The sequence below is a fragment of the Grampus griseus genome (genome assembly GCF_964374135.1).
Source record: "Grampus griseus genome assembly, chromosome: X".
NCBI classification, from domain to species: domain Eukaryota; kingdom Metazoa; phylum Chordata; class Mammalia; order Artiodactyla; family Delphinidae; genus Grampus; species Grampus griseus.
In genome coordinates, this window is record NC_138999.1 from 40759963 (window position 1) to 40780603 (window position 20641).

General features: G+C 40.5%; 1 protein-coding gene across 2 annotated transcripts in view; it reads right to left on the bottom strand.

The window, feature by feature from the left end:
* The window catches only part of SLC9A7 (solute carrier family 9 member A7), a gene marked incomplete at its 5' end in the record, with an annotated part of 143545 nt that overhangs the window by 53983 nt on the left and 68921 nt on the right, over positions 1-20641 (bottom strand). For both annotated transcript variants that reach the window (XM_082681446.1, XM_082681445.1), the window contains 4 exons: positions 6915-7027; positions 9926-10002; positions 15880-15957; positions 17906-18105. In XM_082681446.1, coding sequence (XP_082537572.1) covers positions 6915-7027; positions 9926-10002; positions 15880-15957; positions 17906-18105 — 468 coding nt within the window. The remainder of the gene's footprint in view (positions 1-6914; positions 7028-9925; positions 10003-15879; positions 15958-17905; positions 18106-20641) is intronic.

The following is a 20641-nucleotide window of genomic DNA, read 5'->3' on the forward strand; positions in this document are numbered from 1 at the left end:
AACTTTGCCAACCCCCACAGAAGCCCCCCACAATATGTTCCATCCCACTCTCAAGCCCCTTCCTTCACTCAAAAGTAACCAGTAACATGATTTATGGGAATCATTTCCTTGCATTTCCTTATAGTTTGACCACTGATGTATATTCCTTGACACTATCATTCGGGGTTTACCCATTTTCAAATTTATTGTTTTAATACTTTACATCTCTTTTTCTCCATGGGTTCCCCCTCCATTCCTTTCTGTCAGCTCTCTTTTCATAACGCCCTATTGTGTAGTCCTCTCATTTCTGAATTTTCCAATCCTGATGTATACAGTTCTTTTATAACTTCTATCATTTTCTTAACTTACTTTAGCTTCTGTTGGAATGTTAATAAAGTTTCATCTGCTTTGGGACCCTCTTCTTCTGGTATGACTTCATTATCTGTAACTTTATTATTCATAGGGGTTATCCCCATTTTTTCTTATATTTACATGAAGTTCAACCTCAATCCATTTCTGCTGCCCATATTAAGTGAGGTGGGTAGGGGGTAGAAGGCCCAGAACAGCTTTTCCAGTTTCATGGCTCTAGGGCTCCCTCTTCTGGTTTTACATTGAAGTATTAAAAATATGGTCCAGAGGTGTAGCCACCCAGAGGTGTAGCCAACACTCAGATCGACTTCCTCTGGCCTTCTCCACCATTACTATCTGAGCTTTCTTTCTCCTTTAATGCCCAATCAATCAAGGTCTGTGCTCCGAGCAGGTCATTTTTAGGCAGTGGCTCTGTCCTTGCAGAGAGATCTTCTACAAGGAACTTCCTGAGAGGTCTGAGGGCCCAGGTCACTCCAGCAGCCTCACGCCTCCTCCAGTCTCCTTGCCCTCCCCCACAAATTAGAGCCTGAAAAGCCTCCTCCCAATATTCACTGATGTTATCCAATACAACCATAAAATTCTTTGCTCCCAGTGGGGATCCCTCCTTTTGACTGTGAATACTTGTGGGAAATTTCTAGGTTCCCTGACAATCAAAATGACCAGCAGCCCCTCTTTCCTTTGCTTCCTCCAGCACAGTTGCTGTTCTTATCCCTAAGTCTCACTGCTACAGGTAGTTTGACCCCCCTAGTTGATAACTGGGGATTCATGGAGATACTCTGTCAGCTAGTAGAGTCTGTGTTTTCTTTTTTGCTTGTCTCGCTTTCTCTATTTTTGTTAGGGATTAAGGGAGATTCTGAAACCACTTCCCATCACGCCTTTCTCTTCGAAAAGTTCAACTCATTTATTGAGAGTACACAAAAAATAATTTGGAGTTGAAAAATGTCAGCTATATCATGCGGCTGCTCCAGATAATCGTAAATCTAGGCACTAAAACCACTACTCTAAGCTTTCAGATGCTAACCAGACATCAACAGGGGGCATCACCAGCAGGCATACTTCCTAAAGGACAGACATGTCATCTGCATAAAACAAGACACAAACAAGGTCAATCTCTTTCTTCCACCCTTGAAAACAGTTTGTCAAGTTACACAACAGGAAAAATCTTCAGGGATTAGGCTAAAAAAAGTTCTTGTTTTCTGGATTATTTATTACATTAACGATATGTGTGGCTCCTTACATAAAACCTGTGATGGTTAATTTTACTTGTCAACTTGACTGGACCATGGGGTGCCCAGATATTCGACTAAACATTATTCTGGATGTGTCTGTGAGGTTCTGGATGAGATTAACATTTGAGTCAGTAGACTGAGTAAAGCAGATGGCCCCCCTCAATGAGGGTGGGACTCATGTGGTCTGTTGAAGGTTTCACTAGAACAAAAAAGGCAGAGTAAGGGAGAATTCACTTTCTCTGCCTGTCTTTGGACCCAGACTGGAACTACAGCATTGGATCTCCTGGTTCTCAAGCCTTTGCACTGCAGATCTTGAGACTTCTTAGCCTCCATAATCACATAAGCCAATTCGTTACAATCAAGCAGTCAATCAATCAATATGTCTCTTTCCCTCTCCCCCTCACACACACATATGTCTCCTATTTATTCTGTTTCTTTGAAGAAACCTGACTAATACAAAACCTCTACTCTTAGTTTATCGTTATATGACACAAGAATTGTCTTGTTTTGAACCCAATGTTGAAGAAAAATTAACAATGATAATAATAACAATGGTTAAGGTCTTACCGGGAAGCAGGCACTATGCTAAACATTTTACAATCTCATTTAGTCCTCATAAAAACCCTAGGAAGGTAGTAGTATCATATCTCCCAATTTAGAGATGAGAAAACAGGCCCTGTGTGGTGGGCTACTTTCTGCTGCCGTAACAAACTTCCCAAAATCCCAGTGGTCAAACCCGAGAGAAATTTTATCTATTACTCATACAGTACGTCCACTGGGGGTTGGCACCAGAGGCCTCTGTTCACATCAGTCAGTCAGTCAGTCAGGGACTCAAGACTGGTGGAGGCTAATCTCAACGAACAGAGCACAGGGCTGGCAGCCCAGGACAGCTGGGTCCCAGGACTTTATCAGCGAGCGTTCTGGCAGGAAACAGATGAGTAATTTGAGAAGTGTTTATAAAGGCATTATTTATAGAAGTGTGTAGAGAGCACGGGAGAGGGGGAGGGCAGTACCTGTGGCTGAAAACAGGGAGCTTTTATACCATCCCTAGGCTCAAAGAGTCCAGGGAAGGAGTGGTTGCCAGAACCAGGAGCTGTGTGGAGAGGGTCACCCAACAGGAGCCGTGACCTTTGTTCAAGGGACACAGCCAGCCCACAGGGACCCTGCATGTCGAGCCTCCTCCCAGTCTCCCACTGGTGCTCTCCCCGCGGACAAATCCAATGGGAAAGTAGAAGGCAAAGGAACCTTTGCAATCTTCCATACCAGTCAGCCTCCCAGTGCCAAGAAGAGAGTGGGGAAGGGTAGTGTGGAAATGTGGAGGGGCAAACGGAAGCCATCCAATAGTGCACAGCAAAGTCCAAAGACAGAGTAAAGCGAAGCCTTGAGTACATGATTTTCAAACTTGACTTTTAAACACTATTTTCCTAAAATACTACTGTACCAGTAGTAAAAAAAATAATAATAATGTGTAGTTAACTCATTTATTTATGACAATAAACACTAGCTCTGCATAATTAATAATGAACACTTTGTACTGGTCTGAATTTGGCTGTTCTGAATTTCAATTTCTCATTCTCCCTGCCCATCACCTTAGAAAGCAGGGCAGGAAGTCGGCCATGTCCCTCCTGGGCAAGCCTGTGCCCAACCAAGATGAGGACTACGGGTGTGGACAACCAGAAGATGATGCGGGGGTGGGGGTAGGAAGGGGATGACAGACTGGGTGAGTGGCTCCCCCCACAGCTGGACCCTTGCAATCAGAGAGAACAAGGTCACAGCAGCTGTTTCCAACCGGACATGGACTGAGAAATTACAATTCACTGACTGAAGACTGCTGGTACATGTATCTAAAAAGCAGTGGGAAAAATGAAAGAACGGTGGAAAGAGAAAGAAGGAAAAATCAAGAACCTGACTTTGTTCCTTCAACTAACTTTCCCTGAACACTCCATCTGTGTACTAAAGAGTACTTAGCACTTGCGAACGCTCAGCACAAAGCGGCAAGTAATGTTATGTAGAAAATAGACCCGACTCAAGAGCTGTGGGAGCTACTGACTGAAGCAGTAAAGGAAGAATAACCAGTCAGGTGGCAGATTTGAACTCAGTCTCAAAGACTAAGCAAAAGACTGACCAGCCTGGGTGGTGCAACTAGAGAATTACTCTCTGACAGCACAGATCATAGCTTTTGAAACCTGTGAGTGGGTCTGACTGACTCGAGGGGTATAGAAGTGACAGGATTCCAGTGAGAGGAATCACTGCATAATGGCTCACAAGAAGGAATGGCGCTCATTTTCTCTGGTAGCTGCTTATGAATGTAGCAATACTACAGGTTGGAAACTTATATTTTCTTTCCTGAATTGTGGATCCATTTAAGTAACAGTCCACAAAGATGGCACATGGCACCCATGACACATAACCACGGAATGGAGAGGGCTCCTGGTCACAGAGCAGCCTATAGCATACCACGCACAGGCTGCCCCCATCAATGGAAAGACCAAACACAAGAGCCAAGTACAGTGAAATCAGGGACAAGGACTCTTACTCTTTCATATCCATCAATACCACTACATATCCCAATACCAGAATTTCTGTTTGATGCACCAGGCACAAGAAGTCAATTTGGTCTTATGGTTCCCCTCTAACTCTGCACTTAAAGTTTTTCTTTCTTTTATGGCCGAAGTTCTCAAACAACAGATTTTTAGGAAGCTGGTAAAACACTTTTAATTTACAAAAACATTTTACATTTCAGAAAGATTTCCATTAAAAAGCAGTTAAAGTTAATGTCCTGATGTTTAACAAGTTTAAAGTTTCAATTTTCTAGAACTTTCATTTCTATAAAACCTTTACTGTGCCAATCTTCACAGGACAAATAAGAATGGTGTGTCATGGTAATGCCTTCCATTATTTTCTACCACAGCATGGACACATTAAAGTGAAGTAAACAATTACAAAGATAATCTGGAAAAATAAGCCTTTCTATCCAATTAAATGAAGCGACACTATGGCTCAGAAAACAGTATCAGTAATCTTTATGTTACACTAACCTCCCTTTGCTTATTGGTGGTACTAATAAGATTTTAGTAGTAAAGTTATAGATGAGTATAGTTAGTAATATATTTTCAGAGACACTAAACACCTTTCTTAAACTTATATAGAATCATTTCTCAACAGACACACATTTGGAGATGTCACAGACATTGTAGTGTTAGAATAATAAAGCTACTTTTCACAGTGCTTAGATTAAGTGCTAACCTATTACACACACACACACACACACACACACACACACACACACACACACACACACACACACACAGAGGTAAAACAGAGAAATCTCTGCCTGAGTCAGAAGATGTTGATAGAGACCAACATAATCAGCCGATGCTATGCTCAACACTTTACATGCATTATCTCATTTAATCTTCACAGTAGCCCTTCACAAAAGGAAACAGGTACCATTATTCCTACTTCATAAATGAGGAAACTGATGCTCAGGAGATAAAGTGTGCCCAGGCCACCCGCTTACTGACTGGCAGGGCTAGAACTCAAACCACCACCTGCAACTCCACATCCCACATTCTTCTCACAAACAAGGGTGCTTCAACCAGCCAAGTCTTCAGTATCAATTTACTTAGAGTGTTTGTAAGAAAACAGGGGGGTGAGAGGGACCTCCCTGGTGGCCCAGTGGTTAGGACTTCACACTTCCACTGCAGGGGGCATGGGTTCGACCCCTGGTCAGGGAACTAAGATCCCACATGCCTCGTGGTGCGGCCAAAAAAAAAAAAAAAGGAAAAAAATTTTTTCAAAACATAAAAAAAAAAAAATAGGGGGGTGGTGAGAGAGATCAACGGTTTTTGGATCATCAAGGTTTTTCAGAGCTACACAACTGTCTAGAGCTGTGCTATCCAATGCGGTAGCCACTAGCCACATGTAGCCATTTTAAACTTAAATTACTGAGCATAAAGTTCAAAAATCAGTTCTTCTTGCACTATCCCACATTTCAACTGCTCAATAGCCACACGTAGCTACTGGCTACCATAAAGGATTGGGAAGACTATAGAACATTTCTATCATCACAGAAAGGTCTACTGGGTAGCGCTGATCTAGAGGACCCCCCAAGAGGCACGGTGAAGTGGAGGTGGGGCATGGTGGGAATCTGTATATCTTAGAGATCATTACTGCCCAGAATGTTAGAGGACATCATAGACAATGAAAAGACCTTTCCATCTGTACTGTAAGAACAAGATCAGCTCTTTCTCCATAAATTCTTTCCCTGCAATGGCACTCTCAGTAGTTAACACTAGAGGAAAGAATAGCCGTAACTACTTTATGTGAACCGATTCAATTATGGGTTCCAACTTGGAGAGGAGAGCTTGTTTGTTTGTTTTGAGCTGCAGGGAAGGAAGCGTATATAATAATTCCACTTTTAAGAACTGGTTCAACTAACACTTGAAAAATACAAGGTAAGAGATTTATGAATAGGAACCACATCACAGTGTGCAGGAACATTGCACAAAAGGACTTTACAAATTAAATTACATTCACTACAGGTACTGGTGTGCATTTCTACTAAGCAAAGGTATTATTTAAACCAAATGATAGGTTTCCTAAAAGAATGAAAAAGCACAGCACTGAGAAAAAAGACAGTCTAAGTGTAAAAATTATGACTAAATTAGACATTCTAAAATGAAAGACAAAAGGGAAATACAGGTGGAAGCAACCCAAGGGCTTGTTGGCAGATGGATGGATAAACAAGATGCGGTATATTCATACAATGGAATATTATTCAGGTTTAAAAGGAAGGAAATTCTGACACATGTTATAACATAGATGAATCTTGAGGACATTATGCTAATGAAATAAGCCAGACACAAAAAGACAACTTCTGATGATTCCACTTATATGAGGTATCTACAGTAGTCAAACTCATAGAGACAGAAAGTAGAACGGTGGTTGCCCAGGACTGGGGGGTGGGGTGGGGGGAGGATGGGGTGATGTTGCTTAATGGGTATAGAGTTTCAGTTTTGCAAGATGAAAAAATTCTGGAGATTGGTTGCACAACAATGTGAATATACTCAACACTGCTGAACTATACACCTGAAGATGATTAAGATGGTAAATTTTATGTTGTTTTTTTTTACAATAATAATAATAAGAAGAAAAGGGAAATGCAGGCCCTTAGAAAAGCCATCTAAGTCTGTTAAACCACTTACTGGTCTCTTCCTCCACTGTTCCATGTTAATACTAAAGTCTCCCTACTGTAATGAAAGTTAATGATTGCTCTGAACTTTTTAAGATTTAAATAATAAAACATCATAATGATAAGGCCAAATATGCAAATACCTGGGTCAGTAGCAGAGATAACTGCTCCAAAAAAGAGACAATCCGTGTAGTAAAATTTATCCGAGAGCTGCCCCACAATCTTCATGAGCTTCACCACACCATACATGAGATTTCTGTAAGAAGGAAAGGTAAACTATGTCAGAAGGAAAAAAAAAGAAAAGAAACCCATCTAATCGAGTAACCTGGCAAATGAGCAAGCAGAGGAGTACTAGAATACTGTACTTCCAGAGAGGTTTGTGAAAACATCGGGCAGCTGCCGTGCTTGGACACTTACCAGGAACGTGTGCAAATAAGACTTTGGCACCAAGTAATGGTCTGCAGTTAATGTCATCTTGCTGAAATATCTGAACACTCCATTTTAAAAAACTGTGCTTATGTACAACTATAAAGTATGATCCTTAATTAGCAACAGTTAGGGCATTTTAAGCAACTGGGTAGTAGGGAAGAAAGGAAGAGAAAGAACCCTGCAAAATGAGTAATGAATTGCTACAAAACTCCCAGGATTCTAAGACAATGCATTTAAAGTCATGGAAATGAGTGGACTGGATGGAGCTGGAGAGAAAAAAAATGGGTTGGCCACAAAGATCCAACTGGTCAACTTCTCTGCCAATAATTATTTCAAAGAAGGGAAGAGAGGCAAAACTCTTTGAACATCCCATTAAAATATCAGCATACTCATGGACATACCTGGCTTCTCACTCTTTGCATGGGTTAGGCAGGCCAGCAGCAGCCCTCCTTATACTGTGCAGAATGTGATATGGCCCAAGAAGGACCACCAAGTTAATATTTCAACTTGGCCAGAGCACATTTCCTACAGGACAGCTGACAAATTGGGAGGAGTGAAGAGTGTTAAAAGGCCTAGTACATGTTATTAAGGGTGTGTGTGTGTGTGTGTGTGTGTGTGTGTGTGTGTGTGTGTGCTGGTAACTGCTGTAGGGATTAGGGGAATAAAAACAACCACAGAATAAAGAGAAATTAAGAAAATCCCATTTACAACGACATTGAAAAGAATAAAATGCCCAAAATAAATAGCCACAGAATAGACTCATTGTACCCTACAGCCAACCCCCAATAATAAGATTCTTAAAGGTCAAGACCGTATCGTTGCTCATCTTTGTACCTTAGGTGTCTAGAACAGTAGATTGACGAAGCTAGAAGTTCAAGAACTATTTGCAGAATTGAATCCTTTTGAGAATAAATAGCTATAACTTAGTGTTTGCCTACTGTGTGCCAGACATTGACACTGTTCCAGACACCTAAACAGTTATATTTCAAATCACAGGAATTCTATGATACAGAGTTGATTTGCTCTTTGTTGCTTATCAAAGGCTTCTTTCACCTACTTTTTAAATATTTCTTGAAACTTAGACCTTCCTCTCCATTTCCTTCTATCATAAGCTTAGATCTGAGCAATAGACTTCTCCGTGGTAGCGTTTTCCCTATAGTCACCGATACCAGTTATCTAACCTGTCACTCTTCAGTGGCTTGTCTCTCTTAAAGGACGAAGTCCAAGCCCCTCCTGTTTTAGTGGCATAAAAGCCTCCTGCTTTTATCTCCAGCTTTCCAGCTAATTTTTTTTAATTAACTAAAGTTCACATTTCAGTCAGATTTCCTTAGTTTTTACCTAATATCCCTTTTCTGTTCCAGGATTCCATCCAGGATACCACATTACATTTAGCCATCATATCTCTTTTGTCTTCTCTTGGCTGTGACAGTTTCTCAGACTTTGCTTGTTTTTGATGACCTTGGCAGTTGGGGAGGAGTACTGGTCAGGTATTTTGCAGAATGTGGGACTTGTCTGATTTTTTTTTCTCATGATTAGACTGAGGTAATGTGATTTTGGGAGGAAGACACAGCAGTAAGCGCCATTCTCATCACAGATATCAAAGGTACAGCGTATCAACATGATTTACCAATTTTGGTGTTAACTTTGATCATCTGGCTGAGGCAATGTTTGCCTGGTTTCTCCTCTGTAAAGCTACTCTTTCTTCTTCCTTTGCATGATGTACTCTTTGGAAGGAAGTCACTATGGACAGCCCACAATCAAAGGGGGGAAGGCCCAAGCTTCATCTCCTTGAGGGGGGTTGTATCTGCATAAATTATTTGGAATTCTTCTGCACAGATTTGTCACTTCTCCCCCATTTATTTATTCATCCAATCATTTATTTATATCAGTATAGACTCAAATATATTTGTTTTATGCTTTGGGTGATGATCCAAAACAATGTTATTTCTTTTGTTGTTCTTTAGCCATTAGGGAGGGGGGGTTTTCAGGCTGGCTCTGTGTCCCTTTGACATGCTCCATATCCTTTTTGTTTGTTTTCTGAGCACTTCCTTACTCTCTGACATTATAAGATGCTCCATTGTCATTTTGTATATTTGCTGCCCCAGCCCTAGAATCAGCCATTTCTGCAAGGGGTCCTGGTTCTTTTCATTGAAGAATGCTATTAGAAACTAAGATCTGGGGACTAGGTTTTATTTTATTTCAGTGTTAATGAATCTTAATTTCAATTTAAATAGCCACATGTGGCTCATAGCTACCACACTGGACAATGTAACTCTAGATCTGAATTACAATCATCATAAACATCAAAATACTGGAATCTGGCCCTTGCCAGGGGCTGGGGGGGTGGGGGAAATGGGGAGGTGTTGCTCAAAGGGTACAAACTTCCAGTAACAAGATTAATAAGTTTGGGGATCTAATGTACAACATAGTGATTATAGCTAATGATACTTTACCACATACTTGAATGTTGCTAACATGTTCTTACCACAAAAAAAGAAATGGTAACCATGTGACCGGATGAAGGTGGTAGCTAATGCTATGGTGGTAATCATTTTGCAATTTATAAATGTGTCAAATCAACACACTGTATACCCTACACTTTCACAATGTTATGTGTCAATTATATCTCAGTAAAGCTGGGGAAAATATTGGATTCTGTGGACCCATGTGGATCTCATCTCTTTGGAAGTGTGGTAATTTGGTTATATGACAAAGAGTCACTTACCCGATAATGAAGCAGGAAACGGCAGTCCCCAAGAAGGCATAGGCCAGAATAGACCCAAGGTTTCTGAAAAAGTGTCTCTGAATAAAACAAAAAAGCAGGGATCACATTGTGAATTTTGACAGTGAACATTAGAAACACTACAAGTCTCTAAAAAGTGAAACTTTACTTACTGCTTCCATTATATTAATTAACAACTGAAGTTACTCCTGAATAATGTTATTTAGCCTTAGAAAATCATGGTTTTAAGATATCCTTTGTCCTACCAATCAGTAAGCAAGCAAGCAAGGCCTTAGTAAATTTCAGAAAAAACTACTCTGGCTGATTATATTAAATTACATTTTGTGTGGGGTGTGTGTGTGTGTGTGTGTGAGAGAGAGAGAGAGAGAGAGACAGACAGAGAGAGAGAGAGAGAGAGACAGAGAGAGAGAGAGAGAGAGAGTATTATGTGTGTGTAAGTAGACCAATCATTTTCACAGATTTAACCCAAACTATTTTACCCTAGTGATTCAACTAGTCACTTCCAGTTCTGGTGGTACTTTAGAAGAACATTACAGATATAAGTTTGAAACTAATAAGCTATGAACGTGCTAAGGAGCTTTCTGGTTAACTCAGCATCGGAGGCGTCTTCTGATATTCATCTGAATTAATCTTTGGAGCCTGGGAAAGAGGAAAAATAGAGATAGGTGTGGAGAAACAAGAAACAGGTAGTTCATCTAAGATGGGCAAATTTAAAAGTATGTGTACACACACACACACACACACACACACACACACACACACACGAATTTACTTCTCATAAATCACTGGGCCTGTGGATATTCTGATGGGGAAAATCCATGTTCTTGGGACCCTGAGACATGATCCTTACTTCTCAAGGCATAAAGCTGTTCACACTGGACAATCATAACTATTTAACAAAAACAGACAAACAAAATCCCCTAAACACCCTAATTAAACAGGAACCAGGAACACTTTATCTAGAAATTTTAAAAGGCAGGAGAGCCCCAGCATGTGAGCTAAGCACCATCAGGGAAAGAGAGGGCACAGAAGAAGCACTCAGCCTGGATCAAGCAGCCTTCACGAAGTCTGATCAGACACAGGGCTGCAGGCGACCACTGGCCTGCATTCCAGACAGAAGACCTAAGACCTTGGCTTCAGCCTTCCCCAATGCCTGCCCCTCTCTGAGGCTGTGAAGAAGGCATCAAAGAACCCCTAGTGGCCCTAAACCACCTGCTCAGAACAGAATCCTTCAAGGGCTTCCCACACTGACAGTCATCAAATGAAGGTACTGCCTGTACATATTATAGACACATTATGTTTGCCTCCTAAATCAGTCATTGTCCTCAGTCTTTTTTTAATGCTAATGCATTTATATGCCACTGTTTTGAAAAAAAAAATTAGGCTTCAAAAAAAAACCAACAACTGTGACCTACTTGCCTTTAAAAGCTCCATCAAGTGCTTAAACCAGGGAGGGAGTGCATCAAGGACAAGACATGAGACCAATGAAACCCATGCGAAGTATCCAGGAGCAAAATTTTAACCCTAGATGTGCTTTCCCTTGCCACTCGGCTTTCTTTTGGGTAATCATTCCTATGGTTGGTTTGAATATATTAAGTAAATTTGTATTTATGATATTAGCCAAAGCAGAAAATTAGAAATGTAAATCTACCACCAAAAATGCATTCATGATATATTCTAAAATCACACACACACACACACACACACACACAAATTACCCATCCCATTCATATCTGTTGATATGAACTGGAATTTTATTGCATCTTGAAAAGGTATAACATGCCACTTATTTGTATATTATTACACCTAGTATTTCATTATATACTTCATAGTTTACAGAGTACTTTCGCATATTAGCTCATCCAATTCTCACAACAACCTCATCGTGAAGGTGTTTTTTGGACCATTTTATATGAGAGACAACTAAGGCTCAAAAGTGTGATGTGAGCTGCCTGAAGTCACATGTCTACCAAACCGCAGCACCAGAACTGGAAAGCAGGTCTTCTGACCCCAAGGCATTGCACTCTCACCGCACAAGATGCCCTTCTTGATTCCCACCACATCCTTTTAGGGAGGAAGGACAGGAGGTGTCTAGTGGAATCCTGTATCTTTCATCATCTTCTTATTTGGCCTTAACAGTTCACAGTCACGTGTGGTTCACATAGCCATGACTGGTTCAGTCTCTCCCTTCTTTTCCCTTTCCATTATAGAATGGCAAAAAGAAACAAAAGGAGATGACATGCCCTGGTAAAGCCTTTGAGAATATAAACCTAAAACAGATCAGGATGAGAAGGTTTGCATTCAATGAAAATCCACCCGGCATCCCAATTCCTAGTTGTACCATTCTAAGCCTTACATTCCTACTCCTTGGGAAACCTCATCATCGCCCATTCCCCTGACAAATTTGAACATGGTGTGTGTGTGTATGTGTGTGTGTATTGGGGGAAATGCACAAAACATGAAAGCTTCTATAGGTGAATTCTTTCCCTGCCAATGCCCTCTAAGCAAACTGAGTGGTAGCACAAAATCAGAGCTAAGACCATGGTACTTTTTTCAAGTTAGAAAAAAGAAGGCCCATGTCTGAATGACAACTACATGTACATAGGTCAAAGGGTATGAATCTGTTTACATACCATTTAACCATAGGTTAAATGGTGAAACACTTATTACACATTTAATTGGGAACATTTAATCAGAGATGGCAACCACATAAGTACCAACTATTTAGGTGCCTGATTAAAAAGGAAAGAGACTAATCTAAGAGCTAATAATAACCTTTAAGACTAGCATTTCAAAAACAACTTAAGTTGGTAACTGGCAAAGCCTGTTATTTGTTTTTCTTCTGAGAAAATGAAGCTGACAAAGGGAAGGCTCTGCAAACACTAAGGGTTTTTTTAGCCATTAGAGTGGCTTTCACAACCAATGGTTTAGTTTCATTTTTTTTTTTTTTTTTTTGTGGTATGCGGGCCTTTCACTGTTGTGGCCTCTCCCGTTGCGGAGCACAGGCTCCGGACGCGCAGGCTCAGCGGCCAGGGCTCACGGGCCTAGCCGCTCTGCGGCATGTGGGATCTTCCCAGACCGGGGCACGAACCCGTGTCCCCTGCATCAGCAGGCGGACCCTCAACCACTTGCGCCACCAGGGAAGCCCGGTTTGGTTTCATTTTAAAGCAACTATGACCTTGATTATACATTAAGTTTAGTTATTTAAAATACCAAATTATTCATCACCCATTTGATCTTAAGAGCAGCTCCCAAACTCTTTATTCAGATAAAGAATAACATTATTTATACCTGTAAGATCATCTACCATTTTTTACATGTCAATAGCTGACATATAGATTCAGATTACTCTGGCAACCTCATAAATAAGTCTGAAAAAGGATACTTTTTCGGTACAGAAAACCTATATCTGGAAAGAATGTTAACACAGAGGAACAACTCTAGGCCCTCCAGTCAGACAGACAGGCATAACCTTGACTCAGTCCTGCACCACCTACATAACCTCAAATGTACTTAATCGTTCTCAATTTGGCTTCATCATCAGTAAAATGCAGGACATTCTCTACATGTCTGTGAGTGTCCAGATGTGCGTTGGGCTGGTATGCAGAAACACAGCCTCCTGCTCCTCAAGCATCCATTGTGGAGAGGGGACTTAAGTTCCATTCCTCCTCCCTTGAAGGTGATGCAGTAAGAAGGGGCCATGTGATCTCTGAAGGGCGAGATTGGCTTGACCCTGACTTGTAGCCTTGACTCTCTTACGGAAAGTGGGGGAGTGCTCTTGCTCCTATGGCCTCCATGCTACGAGCAAAAGAGGCAGCCTTTGGAAGGCCCAACAATTTCTAAGATCTCTCCATTTCAGCCTCCGTATCTGTGACTGTGACCGACTTGGTGGCTAAAGGGCATCTGTCTTCAATTCATGAGGTCGGCAGTAAGGAGCCCCATTACCAAGGGCTAAACTATATCATCCAAGATGCGTCACCAGGGACTTTGGGTCATAAATTGATCATTCAGTTGCCAGTTAGCTCCTTGTGTCTGTTTATAAATGAGTTGGAAACCTGGGGGAGAAGGGGTGTGAGGTAATCTACCACGCTCACATTCTTACAGAGTTTCTGTGATGATCAGAAATAATGTATATAAAAACCGAAATAAAGGATACATGCAAAATTCTTTATATCATATGCTCCATAAGTAACTATATTTGTGTGGGTTGGGAAGAGTTTAAAAACCTTCTGAAAACTGCAGATTTGCTTTGACAGAAGAACCAGCCTGATGGGCAGGCACCCTCTCATAAAATGAGTTGTAACTGTTCCCTCCTCTATGTTCTGAAAGATTTTGTGTAGGACTCATTATTTCTTCCTTAAATGCTAGATAGAATTCACCAGTGAAGCCATCTGGGCTTACATAAAGGTTTTTAACTATGAACTCAGTTTATTTCATTAATATAGGGCTGTTGAAGTTTTCCATCTCTTCTTGGGTCAGTTTTGGTAATTTGTGCCTTTCGAGAAATTTGTCCATTTCACCTGGGTTGTCAAATTTATTGGTACAAAGTTGTTCATATTATTCTCTTATTGTCCTTTTAATGTATGAAGGGTCTATACTGATGTCCCCTCTTTCATTCCTAATATAGGTAATTTGTTTCTTTCCTCTTTTTTTTTTTTACCTTGATTGATCTATCTAGAGGTTTATCAACTTTGAAGGCATTCTCTACTTCCTAAGGATGTTACTGAGTTTTATTGGCAGCCAAGATCTCTCTTCTCTAGGCTCACTGAAAAGGTTTCCTTTAGTCCCCTTTCAGAAAGACAGCTGAAACAAGGTCCTTGGCTGTTATCTGAAGCAGGCCCTTTTGAAGGCTAAATTTTCACAGAATAGTCCCACAATGGGGAGGAAGGGAGCCACTCACACTATTTATAAAGGTATTTGGTATTTTAAATATCTAGGGGCTTAGGCCCAACCTTGCTGCTGAACACAATGACCCTCCCTCAATAATGATATTTTTTAAACTTTTTACTTTGGAGTAATTATAGATTCACAGAAGTTGCAAAAATAGTGCAGAGAGGTCCCGTGGTACCTTCACACATTTTCCTCCACTAGTTATATCTCACATAATTGTAGTGCAATATCAAAACCAGGAAACTGAAATTGGTACAATGTGTGTGCATAGTTCTATGTCATTTTATCACACGTGTAGATTCTTATAACCACCACTGCAATCAAGATGCAGAACTGTTCCACTGCCATGAAGATTTCTCTCATGCTACCCACTTTATAGTCACAGCCACCCCCTCCCCTTCTCATCCCCACCATCCCTAACCCCTGGCAACCAATAATTTGTTCTCCATCCCTATAATTTTGTCATTTCTAGAATGCTATATAAATGAAACCATATAGTATTTGACCTTTTGAGATTGGATTTTTTTTCACTTAGCATAATGCCTTTGAGATCCATCCAGGCTGTTTTGTGTGTCAATAGTTTGTTCCATTTTATTGCTGAGTAGTATCCATGGTATGGATGCTTGTTTAACTATTCACCTATTGTAGGACATTTTGTTTGTTTCCAGTTTGGGGCTATTACAAATAAAGTTATTATGAACAACCATGTACAGTTTTTTGTGTAAACAGTAGTTTTCATTTCTCTGGGATAAATCCTCAGAAATAAAATCGCTGGGTCATATGGTAATTTCAACTTTAGTTTTATAAGAAACTGCAAACATGTTTTCCAGAGTGGCCATACCATTTTACATTCCCACCAACAATGGATAAGAGTTCTAGACTTTAAAACAGAAATGAGTCACTGATGATGAGTCAACTGTAGTCTCTGAGTGGGTATAGAACACAGTAATAAGCAATCTGAGAGAAGGAAAAAAACTAGAATATTGTACAGGAAAATTAAAGCAGAGATTCCCATGCTTTAAGAAATACTGGCAAAAATTCCTTACCTTCTTTAAACTGTATCCAGCATGGAAAATAATTGGAGGCAGCAGAATGTTGAAAAAGACCTCTGGATCAAATGTTACCTAAAAGTTTAAAAAGAAAAAAAGCCAATTTTTTTGTTGAATACCAATTGGTGCCATAATATTTGCTTAATATTTTAAGCCACTGACTAAAGTTTGAATATTTAAAACAAATGACATAAATGTGAAAAATCACAGACTCAGCACAGTAGAGAAGCCACAGCTCCCATGAGCACTGGCCTGTTCTTCTCCACACGGTACTTCTGCCTTCTACTCTTGGTGTGTTGTTGAATATGTATTAAGACACAACAATTCAATGCAATTTTGAGAACTCACAGAAAGCTTCTGGTCAATGTTCTTAAACAAGAAATGAAAACATCTTGATTTTTATCAAACCTTTATAAAGGTTCAACTACAATAAAAGATGCAGTCGTGAGTCTTTATTAATTTCCTGTATCCTACCACATAATGATTTATAGACATAATCTTACTGAATTTAAGTCTCTTTTGAGTGACCAGCCATTTGTGATACGTAATGTGGACTAGATCAAAGTCTCCAGTGGTGCTAGTGACTTCCTGAATATCAACATAAACTCATCAACTCTAAGGGGACTAAAACTACCTGTAGGCAATCAGGGAAATCACTCTGGAACTATGAGCAAAGCCTTATCACATCCAGAAAAGAATTAAACATTGTATAAAGCCTCCTAACCTTTTTTTTTTTTTTGCGGTATGCGGGCCTCTTACTGTTGTGCCCTCTCCCGTTGCGCAGCACAGGCTCCGGACGCGCAGGCTCAGCGGCCATGGCTCACGGGCCCAGCCGCTCTGCGGCATGTGGGATCTTCCCGGACCGGGGCACGAACCCATGTCCCCTGCATCGGCAGGCGGACTCTCAACCACTGCGCCACCAGGGAAGCCCCCTCCTAACCTTTTTAAAGAATTTGTTCACGTTGGTAGATTAACTGGCTCTTATTTCAATTAATTATTTTAAATCTCCATTCTAATTATTAAATGTAAACAGCCATTAGTGTGGTATTACACTGGGTATCTTTCTCAGTTGCATTTAATTTCACAAATGTTTATGGAAATCCCATGCATTCTTATGAAGGGTTGAGAGCAAAGAGCTCACTAGGACCGCCCTTAGGGACAGAGAGAAGATGGGCATGTTGAACGCTCCAGGTTGAGAATAATTTTCTTTAAGGATTATGGCAGATCCTGAGAACAACAATAATTTAATTTTGGAGCACAGGCTACAGTCTTTGACTGCAAGCTTTCACATATTAAAGGGGTCTCACACAACTTGGATCCCCAGACTTTATACGGAAGCCCTCCTGCTGATAAGCCCGGGTCTATAAGGTACTAGAATGTATGTGGATAAATACAGATCTTGTGCTTATCCTGGAAATCACCCAAGTGAAATGAAGAGATATATAATCCCTTTTCCTGTGGAGTATTTTAGCTACCCCCAACATTAAATGAAAAACAACATGTGGACTCAAATTCTAAGACAACAAGACATTTTTCCTCTGAAGATTCATTAAGCCTTTGGCATCAATCACCAATGAGAGTGGGAAACTCAATAAATGTTTGTAGAATATGGTAAAATAACCACGAAGAAGTAAGAATAACACTTCTGAACACTGATTATAACAAGCTAAAAAAAAATAAGAAACCAAGCTTAATTTAAGAAAGAAACAATCTCATCCCTAAACCATAACAAGAGTAAGAGACATAATCAAAAAGAGATGGGAGTTGGACAGAGGAGCTGAGTGGGATGTACAAACCCACTGCACCATTGGTGGCCCACATCAGTCTGACAAAGCTAAAAGGCTCAAGTTCAAATATGGTTCCTTCTCCTCATCACAGTCCAAAAGCTTCCTAGCCAAACTGACAGCCAGGAATGTTACTGATGTTCCAGGAGTGTCAAAAGATTTCTGTTCACAAAGTTGAGAGAGAATTGGAAAATCAAAAACCACGTCAGGACCAAAGTGGCTGAGTGGCCCGAGCTCACCTTCCTCAGCATGTCATTCTGCTCTACACTGTTGACCTTGCCAGGGCTGATTTCTCCTTTCAGGGTGTATTCGAAGAACTTCCCACTGACATTCACTAATAAGGTGCTGAAGGCCCTGTCTTCCTGAGTGCAGCTGAGTGACTTGTCATGACCACTGGTGGCAGTGGTGCCGTACCTCAGGATCACCCCGACGATGAGCCCTGAAACAGAGTGGAAGAAAACATCAGGCCTGTGGAAGGACACAGAGAGCATGGGAATAATGGCAACAACTAAGAAACTCTGAAGTAATCTTAGAGACCAGGTAGGTGATGTGTATTTTAGGGACAACTACACAGTCCTTCAAAAGGGTTAAGAATCCATCTATTCTGGTTTGAGTCCCTCAGCCACCAAGAGGACAAGGTAGGACAGTACCTTTTGGGATTATGACAGTACTCCGAGTACTATGAACCACTGATCATGTCTCATTTCTCAGGTTTCTGCTGGAGGAAGATGGGGTGATAAGAAGCAAAGTTTTTTTCTGCCTAGCACAGCACAAAGCAGAACCACTGAGCTCTTTGATTTGCACCAGCAGCATCCCTCAGGCCATCCGCCAGTGAGGACAAGGCCTCGGGAATTTCTAGTTGTTACAAATGCAATTTGTTTTGCCACACACTAGAGGAAGGGAAAAAAAAGAAAAGAAATGCTTTTGCTGAGGTCATTTCAAGTATTGGGTATCATGGAGAAAATAATTACATCCCTTAGGGAGCTAAACAGCACAGTGCCAATTTTCGCAGTCATGATTCAGGGACTGGAGAGCTGGCTTCTTGGGGCTATGCCATTGACACAGCTAGCATAATTAGCTGCAAGTCTTTCCGTCTCATTCTGTTCTTAGCAGGGTTTTCCCTTTAGGAGGAAAAAACCAGCAAAATTGTGTGTAAGCATTTAATTCCATGAGTTATGAAGAAATGTTGCTCCCCTGGTCCTGGACATGAGTCACACATGCCCAAGTAAAAGTGAGGGAAATGTGAAAAAAAAGAAAACATAAATAACAACCAGACACTTTCCACAATTCTCTCTTAGGTGGAAAACTTCAGACCTCTCTCTATATTCAGTTCTTTGCTAGCAATATTAAGAGAGAGAATGGTAAAATGCTCCCCCATCTCATTTTGCCATTTATGGAGAAAGTTATATGAGAAAAAGAAAGAAAATGCTTATTATATCCTATGTATAATGTTCTACAATGTCTCTTATCACCAAGACATATGAGAACTCACAAGACATTGCTGAAGAACAAATAATATATAAAATCCAGAAAGATACAGTTTTTTAAGCCAAACTCTGTGCTCTGTGTCTGTATTGCTTTATTATTGTTGTTGTGGTTGTTGTTGTTAAAGACCTGTACTAACATACTTGAACTTTGTTGACTTTTGTGAACAAATAAAGTTGTAAAATTTTACTACAGATTAAAAATGAGGTTCTTAATAATCTCAATTTGAGAGCTTGGTCTCCGCGCTCTGAAGGTACACACATGGTTTACATTTGGCAGCCAATCAAATAGACTGGGGTCCTGAGCAGTCTCTTTTTCTGGCTTGGCTGTGCCAGCTCTAAGGGAAATTTGTCATACGAGGTGCCCATAAGGGGCCTTTGTCATCCTCACCTTCGTTGTGTCAACCTGTACAACGAAGGTCCTTTACTCTCTTAAGACTATTTTGGGGAGTAAACTTTCTAGATCTTGTGAAGGCTGCATCCTTTGCACTCTCTTGTGGGGACGCCTCTAGCGCGTTATTGATTTGTGTCACTATTAACATATCTCATCAATGGCCAGACGATGGATCCTTTAAATTGGGGAAACGTCTAAATTGGTGAATTTTTAGAGCGCTCTCATAAACAGCCATTTTACTGGTACCTATGAAAAAACAAATTAGAAGGTGGTAAAAAAAATAGCTAACCTAAGAACTCCCTCAGTTTAAAACAAAACAAAACAAAAAAACCAGTTTGGGAAGCCTCATTTGTGGTCTCAACTTACCCTCAATGGGTCTTACAGATGCTAATGAACAGGAGATTAATTGTTAATTAGGTTGATTAACAGGAAAATGAGAACCTGAGAGAAAGTCTATAGATTTCTTTCCAAAAAGGTGAAAAATTTAAAGGGACTCGTCCCAAAAGGATAAAAATCTTCAGATGGTTATTAAGAAATGGGATAAATAAAACAGATGTTAATGGGATTAAAACAAAAGGTTTTGATACAACACTACCTAAGGTTGGATGGGCCAAAGGGACCCCCTATGGTCCGCAACATTAAAGGGCCCCAAACAAGTCCACTCTATTTACCCCAGTTAAATATATATATGCTTTTTACCCAATTGTAACCCAATTTTTACCCAGTGTGTAACCAGGCCTCTTGATGGCTAAACATCTTGAGATAGTAGATAGTAGATCATACATTTAACTCTATATAGAATTAACTGTAATAGTGCAACTCTAGATGTGGGAAGAAGCAACAAGGGAAAACATCCCCTGGATCATAACAGACGAGTAAAACAGAAGATCCAGAGAATTTTAGGTTACTAACAGGGCCTAATCCAAAATTTAGCACATTGAGTGGCCTATCAACACAATCCTCATCTGATCTAGGAATGAGCCTTCTTAGCACCTCGGGACAAATTGGTCAAGAAATGCCTCCCAAACCTTGGTCTAATTTACGACCAAGAGGGGGTGCTGTGGAAAAAAAAAATGTTGCCTGCCATTCCAGTAAAC